The sequence below is a fragment of the Quercus robur genome, chromosome 6 (assembly GCF_932294415.1).
Source record: "Quercus robur chromosome 6, dhQueRobu3.1, whole genome shotgun sequence".
In the NCBI taxonomy this organism is placed as follows: Eukaryota; Viridiplantae; Streptophyta; class Magnoliopsida; order Fagales; family Fagaceae; genus Quercus; species Quercus robur.
In genome coordinates this window covers 35,715,026-35,724,980 of record NC_065539.1, presented here as the reverse complement: position 1 = coordinate 35,724,980, position 9,955 = coordinate 35,715,026, and the positions used below count along the sequence as shown (strand labels likewise).

General features: G+C 32.6%; 1 protein-coding gene across 1 annotated transcript; it reads left to right on the top strand.

Moving 5' to 3' along the window:
• The first annotated feature begins 6,580 nt into the window (after positions 1–6,580).
• Positions 6,581–7,801, top strand: LOC126688598 (metalloendoproteinase 2-MMP-like). The gene has a single exon (XM_050383354.1). It carries the CDS (start codon positions 6,635–6,637, stop codon positions 7,574–7,576), a length of 942 nt encoding a protein of 313 aa, XP_050239311.1. The 5' UTR covers positions 6,581–6,634; the 3' UTR covers positions 7,577–7,801.
• The last annotated feature ends 2,154 nt before the right edge of the window (positions 7,802–9,955 follow it).

Here is a 9,955-nt window from a genome sequence, read left to right as displayed (position 1 = left end):
AGGGCGAATATAACAACTCACCACAAGGCCAAGGAGACTATAATACCCAAGGATCCTAAGGATACTAGCACATCCTTGGGAGGGCCGAGGCCCAATTCTGAAGACCATCAGACACCAACCAAAGAAGAAAAGGAAGAATTGTCGTCAAGCAAGAAAAGGAAGAATGCAGAAAAAGAATTCATCACCTCCACATTCAATGCTCTAAACCCACTTAGCTAGCCGCATTAATAAGGAAATGACCCCTGAATAGTATCATCACAACTCATAACCTAGTGTAGAAACCTTCTAGTAAGGCCTTAATGGGACAAGTATCAAGGGGAATGAACCCTACCCCTCTAAATGGAAGGCCAAGATACAACTTGGGTGACTATATAAGGCAGAGAGGCCTCTGTGAAAGGTGGATGGGAAATCTGAACAAAAAGGAAAAGAAACATCATTGTAAACTAAGAACAAGTGTAAATTTGTACCTCAGACTAAACCCGAGGAACATAATTCAAGCAATCCGAGATTATTGTTAATCAATTCCCCTGTCTCATACTCATTCCTAGTACTCATCCTTTCATTTCAAGCTTGACTCACTTAAACAAGGGTAACAAAGGTTGATTGGCATCCCATCTCTATAAATTAATTATGTGAGGTAAAAAGTAAGCTTGAATTATTTTTCCCCGCCACAATATATATGTATGTGTATATATATTATTTTTATGAAAGAACTTTTATTTGTGAGTCATATATATATATATATATATCTACAAATACCCGTATTTTTATTTGTGAAACTAATCTGAAACTTTCATTTTTTTCTAACATATATATATATATATATATACAAAACATGCTATTATGTTTTTCCAATTTGTTCATGATAGAAAGAACTACAAATAACATGCTATGATGCTGGGAAAGAAATACAAATAACAGCCACACACAATAACACAAACACAAACCTACAAACCCGTACCTAATAAAAATAGAAAACATTTTATTATGTTCATGATGAAATCTATGTTGAGAAAGACACTGAATGGAATCAATAATTCAATAATATATAAATTTGTTTCTAATAAAGACAAAAGAAAATGTTAAAATTGGTACCTTATTTTCTAACTTTGCTAGAGAGAAAAAAGAGGCAGAGAGCCACATTGGGTAGAATAAAATAAGCTAATGATATATTTGTTTAAATAGTAGGGTTTTAGAATATGTAAAAATTACAATTTAACCTTTATCAACGCGGGGTGGGGATGAGGCGAGGTGGGTCTAAAAAGTGTAAACCCATCCCCGCCCTGCCCCATGGTATGTGTCTAAAATCTCACCCCATCCCCACTCCACCACCTTTGCAGGACGGAGAAAACCCATGCGGGGCGAAGCGGGGAAGGGCGGGTCAAGCGAGACAGGGCAAAATTGACATCCCTACTATGTGACTCTACCTCTTTAAGGATAAACAAGACTAAGTTACCACGTGCTGGATTGGAGGAATTTTCATTATTGTCATTTTTTTTTTTTTTTGTATAATAGATGGACTAAGAATGAAAAAATGCCTCAAAAAAAGAACCCTAATAACAATGGCCTGTATTATTTTGTTAGAATGAAACACAAGTTAGTCAAAATTTTATAAAACGATTGCAATATTTTTTCCCATATATATATATATATATATGAATATATGATAAATAAGGGTATTCAAATCTTTTCAAGTATCTGATTATTTCCTTTGGCATGTGCAGTCCCCCCATCCCACACACACCAGGTTATTACGGAGAGGAACGTCATGGAGGTGGCCCCAAGATGCTAGCAAGAAGTTTTGAACCTAAGATCTCATGAATATCATGAGGTTTTAAGAATCACTAAGCCAACCCCTTCGGATTATAAATAAATATATTTTTGAAAGCCTACCAAATAATTATTTCAAGCTTGAAAGCCTCCTAAATCGATTAGAGGGATTTAATTTACAATACAACCACTCCAAAGTTATAGCGAAGGCTACTCCTAACCTGATTACATTTCAACTACTCCTAAAGAACAGAAAAGGTTGTTAATTGTTATTTTTCAATTGTTTGCAACTTTACATAGATTTTTCATGCTCTCTTTAATTAGATTTAAATTTAAAAGGGTCTTTCAGGTTCCAAAACTCTTTTTCTTTCTATTGGTACAATGAATTCCTTCTGTCTGTGATCTTCACATATTATTTGAAACAATACTAAGAAAAGAATAAGAAAGAAGCTAGAAAATGCTATGCAGTTGACGCTATTTATGTTTTTCGAAAAACAATGCAATTGATTTAAAGTTTGATTACAATATTGGGGCTCTTGTTTTCGCTATTGGAATATCTAGAAAGTCTGCCCATAGTCAACTGCACTGCAAACATAATTTACACAATCTCTTCCATCCCGCAGTTTCCGCCAATTCATTTGTAGACTATAATGTATGGCACCGAGTATAGACCATAGGTATATACTAAGCAGTAGGCCAAAATGGCAAAATACCCCTTTCGCCCAATACAAGTAACAAAATGCCCATGTTCTGAAACTATTTAAGAATATATACCTGTTTTAAACTCGATTTTCTAAAAAACGAGTTTCAATGAAAAACTCGATTCACCCAAAATCAAGTTATAGGCAAAAAAGTTGCAAAAACTTACATGGAACTCGAGTTCCATGTAAGTTTTTGCAAGTGACTCAATTTTGGGTGAATCGAGTTTTTCATTGAAACTCAATTTTTAAAAAATTGAGTTTCAAAACAAAGGTATATCCCTAAATAGTTTTAAAACATGGGCATTTTGCTGAAACTTTTGAGCGAAATGGGTATTTTGCCATTTTGGCCCTAAGAAGTAAGACCTAAGTAGAGAATTGTTGAAAGCACATCCTTTTGACTCACTTTTTGTACTCTACATTATGTTCCACCAATTATGATATACAATTAAAAGAAATCACAATTACACGGTTCAAATTATACATTTTTCTATTTATATATTAAAAATGTTGAAATTATACATGGTATTAGCTTACATATTTTTTAAACCATAGATTTTTAAAATATGTAATGGTTTATCATACTATATATATATATATATATATATAATTTATAATTTAATTAGACTTAGATTCTTCGGTTTTTGCACCCAAATGAAATTCAATTTAGAATTTAATTGGATTTGAACTCCAAATGAAATCCAATTTAGAATATAATTGAATTTGATTTTTCAATTTTTACACTCAATAATTCACTTGACACATAAATTAAAAATTAGATGGGGCACATGGTGCACAATTGGACTCCGATTAAAATTCAATTTGGATTCTAATTTGATTTTCTTTGAACTTTAGCTTTTAATATATATAGATGATAGCATGCATTTGAATTGTTTTTCTATTTTAAAATTTAGTTATTTTATATTGGTAGAACATAACATAGAACACAAAAAGTGGTATCAAGAATTTATATTGGAATATAAAATCTAAGATTAACTTATACTCCAAGTGAAGAATTGATCTATTGCCCTACTTCTAGGAAGTTTGTCAATCTTAAATTATGGGCTAAAATATACTTTACACTCTTTTAAATTTTGGTTACTTATAAATCTATCCTTCAACTTTTGAAACATACAATTTTCACCCTTGACTATTACTTCTTGTCATTTGCCGAAGAAAAAACATCATTCTGGATAGAAAATTGACATCTTTGTAATAATAGAGCATGTAAATTGCAAGTTTGAAAGTCAATGTTGTAAATTACAAGTTTTGAAAATAGATGCACCAATTTAGAAGTGACCCTAGACTTAGAGGGTGTAAAGTGATGGTATTGCACATCAAGCAATGATGAAAAAAATGGTTGGTTAATTTAATAAAATTAAGCTTAAACTCATTAGGTTAAGCTTGTGTTTTAAGGGGTGTCCCAACTTGGTGAATAAATCTCCCACAAAGAAACTCCTCCAATTGTTAACATTTAAACTCTCCCAATCCCAAAATATAATACAAATTCTATCTGTGTACTTCCATTTATTTATCTCAAATTTATTCCTTTTAGATCCTAAAAGGGCAGAGGTTTTAGTAGCAAAAGGAGAAAAAAGAAGAAAGAAAAAATAATAATAATAGATGGACAAAACTTTCTTGTAAACTGGTTTGGAGATAAATATAAGTCATATGAATATAAAATAGATATGTGATTAAAAATACACGTAGATAGTCTTTTAACACTCCTTTTGCTGCGCAGTAAAATGTTATTTGGAAAATGTTTGACAATTTTAGTTGTTTGTTTGCTTGTAAAATGTGGTCAATAAACTTGCAAAATGTTTTTCATTGACCGAAAGTCTGTGTAAAAACTTGTAAATTGTTTTACTAAATTTTATGGTTGTAAAACGTTTTCCATTTGTTTCTAATTGAAGGATTTTTTTTTTTTTTTTTTTTTTTACAACAAAACAAACACCAAAAGGTGATTTCCAAAGCATTTTTAGGTATCCAACCAAACACTAGAAAAGAAAACGTTTTCATTGAAAGTGTTTCTAGTTGAAAACATTTTACAACTAAATGTTTTATAGCAAAACAATCAAAGCTAAGTTACCACATGGTGGATTGGAGGAATTTTCATTTTTTGGATTTTAATCTTTATTAAAACAATGAATTCCTTCTGTCTATGATCTTCACATATTTGGCTTAAGATAGCTTAACCCCAGTTAATTAATTCAATTACCCAAGTTGATTAATTAGGTCAAATTACATGCAAATCGTGGAGGCACCAACAAATCACCAAATAAACTAAATGCAGTGGAAATTTAATTGACATGGTGATTTGTTAACAAGTGGAAAAAAATTTTTGCAAGGTAAAAACCTCATCGGGTGAATTTAAGGTCACCACTCTCAAGAATCAACTAATCAATAATCAAGCAATTACAAGTATGAGGAATCTTACCACTACCCTGGCCTATCCCAAAATACCAACCTACAGTTGAACCTTTACTCCAATACCCAATTGGACTTGATCTTATAGTAGTCTTCTTTCCTTTGATACACAAATCTCCAATCTATTACTAACTCATTTGCACAGATCCCAATACGTAACTAATTCCAGCAACTTGAATGATTTTTGTTTGCTGCAAAGCTCTTCACTTCATAAACAATGAAGATCAAGAAGCACTTGATTGCAAAACCCTATGGCATACAAACTCAGTAGCTTCTCACCAAAAAAGAAAAAAAAAACTCTTTGTCTCTATATCCGTGTGTGATGGCTCTTAAAAAAAGGTTTATATATGTCTAAGGTTATGAGTAAAGAAACCCTAAACAAATACATCAGCATGGGCCAAATTTCAAATCTGGAAATTCTAAAATTGTAATTCTCGATAGATCAAACTTGTGTCGAGCTTCCCACTTAGTCTCAATAGCAGCTATCTGTCGAGCTATCTATCGAACTTTAATAAAATAGTTTTTCTTCACTTGTTTCTTGAATCAATCTTCATATCTCTAATACTAACACTTGATATGTTTGAACAACATATTTCTTGATGTATTAAACCTAATTTAAATTTACTCAATTACAAATAAAGTACGTTTTATCAAAAGATTAGTCAATTACATAAAAAATATGACCCTAACACATAATATTTGAAATAATGCTAAGAAAATAATAAGATAGATTCATGTTTTTCGGAAAACAATATATGTAGGAGGTATAAAGTTAGATTACAATATTGCAGCTTTGTTTTTCGAATTTGTTTTAATTTCATGTAGCAATTTCCTGTCAATATAACTAGAATTTTGTAAAGAAGAAAAAATATATAATTAATAAAAACAATGGAATTTCAAGAAAGTTTTCCCGTAATCAACTGCAATGCATATTTTACACACTCTCCCAACCCGCAGTTTACGCTAATCATTTTTTGTCCCAATCAATTTGGAGACTATATAATGTATAGCAGAGATTCCAGTCCAAGGGTATTCGTTAAGACCCAAATATTAGAGAATTGGCCTCCTTTTATTATTTTAATATAACGCTGACCAACGTATGCTTGCGTGGAGACTTGGCCTGTAATTAATATATGTAAGATCAACTAATACTTTGACCGAAGAATTGGAAGTCTTTCAATCTTAGGTGCCGTTTGGGCAGCTGAAACGCAGCGCGTTTTGCATCTGCGTTTCAGCCTTCTTCTTTTCTTTTCTTTTCTTTTCTTTTCTTTTCTTTTTTTTTTTTTTTTTTTTTGAGCGTATGTACAGTGCATTTAGCTTATAAACAGTAAACTGTATTGTTTATATATAGGATTACACTGTACAGGAGACATTATGCACTGTTTATGCACTGTTTACAAGACTCACAACCACTTTATTCAGAAAAAATATATATATTAAAAATGAGTCTCATGGTATTATTTACACATTTAAAAATTATTTTGTTACAGTATTTTCAATTTTCAACTATATCTAAATGTACTTTTAAATTTAATTAGCAAGTACAAGTCATACTGGTTAATACACGACTGACTTGGCAAAAGATTTATCAACCTGCATTCACACGATTACACACCGTCTTAGATTCCACTTGATAATCTATAAATAGCAACCAAACTATGACACTTTTGCAACATCAAGTTCTAGCTTAACATCTGCTCAAAAAAAAAGTTCTAGCTTAACTTCAAACTTTCTTAGTTATGGCTTATAATAAAGCTTTTTCTCTGTTTTCATTCACTCTCCTCCTCCTCCTCCTTCCTCTCCACTCGCATGCAACTTCACGAAACATCCATGACAAAAAATCATTACCCTTTGAGTTTCTCAAACATCTTCAGGGATGTCACAAGGGAGAACAGGTCAAAGGCATCCATAACCTCAAAGCCTACCTCGAAAATTTTGGTTATTTGAGCTATAACCATTCCAAAAATCACACTCATACCAATGATGATGATTTCGATGAACTCTTGGAATCTGCCATTAAAACATACCAACTAAACTACCATCTCAATGCCACTGGAACTTTGGATGCCAAAACAGTATCAACAATGATGATGCCTCGTTGTGGGGTGGCAGATATCTCCAATGGTACGAATTGGATGCGCTCAGGCAAGAAGAAACATCATCACCGCCATGGCTCTTTACATACCGTCTCTCACTATACTTTCTTCCAAGGAAATCCCAAGTGGCCATCTTCTAAGTACCATCTCACCTATGGATTTCTTCCTGGCACTCCAACTGAAGCAATGGGTCCCGTCGCAAAAGCTTTCGAAACATGGGCTGCCAACACACACTTCAAGTTCTCAAGAGCTCAGGACCACACAAATGCAAATATCAAAGTTAGTTTCCACAGGAGGGATCATGGAGATGGGCACGCTTTTGATGGAGCTGGTGGAATCTTAGCACATGCTTGGGCGCCAACTGATGGGAGATTCCATTATGATGCAGATGAGCAGTGGAGTGTTGGAGCTGCCCCAAATGCGTTTGACTTGGAGACTGTTGCATTGCATGAAATTGGGCATCTTCTTGGACTCGATCATAGCTCTGTTGAAGGGGCCATCATGTGGCCTAACATACGTCCAGGAGTGACCCAAGGTTTGCATAGGGACGATATTGATGGCATTAAAGCCTTATATAATTTTTGAGTGTGTAAGCCTAAATATAAGCGGGTAGAGAATAAAGCATTTGCTATCTACTAGTTATATTAAGTGCCAATGCATGGCGTTAGGGGTACTAGGGTATACATACTTCGAAAAAGGGCAAGAGATTATTGCAAGACGCATAATAAAGGTTTCACCGACTCACACGAGAAAGTGATGTTTGATTGTAATTTTCTTCATGCGGTAATAATAATGATTTCTTTATTGCGATGTGGTAAATAAAGCTTTTAAAAGTTTTTTCTAACTATAATAAAAAAATAATAATGATTTCTTTAGGATTTTTTATGATGGTGTTTCAACACGAAAACTAGTGATATAAAAAATCATCAGTTGGGTCACTCATCCAATCCAAAATTTTTGACGATTTCGTAGGATCTGTAAAATAAAGAGAACTAATCGAAGAGACCACCAAATTGTGCTCAGAGGAAGAGCTTCCAATGCTTGAGTCAGTATCAACTCATATTTTTTTATGTATAAATAGTAGTTTTGTAGTAGTTTTTTACATACTTTAGCAAGTGAGGTAGTTTGTCTCTTTTATAGGTGACTTAGGTAGCTGTTGGACATAATTATGGGTGATTATTACCTTGAATATAACAATTATTTTCTTGATGGGAGTTTAATACCTTTGAGTAATGGTCGTCAATGAATATATTGAATGTGATTGAGCGGTTATCTTTCTTCGATGGCTTGCTGATGACTTAACGTCGTCCATTGTGGTTGACAACCAATTGATTTTCTTAGACTCATCAAAAACTATTAAAAAATTTGGATCTTTTAAAAGTAGGATATTATGTAGGGCAAGTTATCAATTCATACTAATGAAGTATAAGGATAAGGATAAGGATGTATTCGTCTAGGATCCTCGTCCGGTGAGCCATTGTGGAAAAACGACCTCAATTAGAACTCTACAAACCAAAAAAATATGAGTCAACAAACGAGTATGACATATGTACTACCCCAAAAACCAAGGAAGGCCTCTTGATAGGGAAACATGATTCCCAAAACATATGATCTGAATTTACGAGAGTAATGGTCATAAATGGATAAACCTAGAATCTATGTAACCCAAGAATAAAACTCCTATATATAATCTCTCCCTTGAAGGCATGAAAAGAATCCTCCTCGGCCTAAATCATGATAGTTGATTGAATTACAAGACTGATTAAGCGACCCAAGAGCTCTATAAATATAGTTGAATTCCAATTTCTTGAGGTATGAGAAAATCACAAAAGTAATATTCTCACAATTGTGAATAGTGTGGGCATTAAGTCAAACATCAAAAATGTTTAGGTTGGCATCACACTTAAGGGTGTCAATTCAAGTTAGCGTGTCGTGTTCATGTTATGTCGAGGTATGGATATTCAGTAAAATGACTTAACCCATTTAATAATCATGTCATGACCCTTCAACGTTAACAAGAAATTTTAATGAAGTAGGTGAACATGACAAGACTTACTTGACACGCTTAATAAACGGGCCGTGTTGTGTAGGATTAACGCGAATGTAACACAACCTATTTTAACCTGCTTAATATTAAATAGGTTGGGTTGACACAAATTCAATTTATTTAACCCGCTTAAAAAAAGCACATGATTAATATTGTTATAAATTTAATAAACAACAGATTTAATACAAACTCACAACATAAAAATACCTATTAAGCATACAATTTGAAGGTAAATAATAACATCAAATACTTAAAACACATCATCTAAAAGTATAAAATAACATCAAAGTACTTAATAAATATTAAGTCCATAATGCAGTATTATCTATCTAGAGTGAGAGGAAGGGTTTAGGGTTTGAGAGTGAAAGGGAGTGAGGACTAGCAGAAATTTAAAAAATAAAATTAAATTAAATATTTATATGAAGGTTTAGAGATTTAGAGTTTGTAAAGTTCAAGGGCCTTGTAACTGAATTGACACCTCCCCATGCACAAAGTACTTAAGGATCTTAAGGGGAAAGAGTTTGTAAATTTTCAACTTACAATTATATCACTTATAATTTTTTGTAATTACTTTTTTTTTTTAAGTTAAAAAATATAGATTGGATATAAAAGGTATTTGAACAATCTTGTTAATACCTCGTTTTGCAACCTACATTTAACCTCACATGGAGGATAAAAGAGTAATTTCACCTTGAAAATAGGCATCTTAATTGTGGCTATTAGATCATTAATTTCATTTCATCAAAATGATCTTGATGTTGTAACGATCAAATTGACTGGTCATAAACCTTAATCAAACCATTAAATTGAAAGTTGTCATCAAATCAAGTTTGAATGGCCAAGATGTACTATCACAAATTGAGTATGACTATATGTGATTATAAACAATTGATTTTAATTGGTTATAATTATAATCA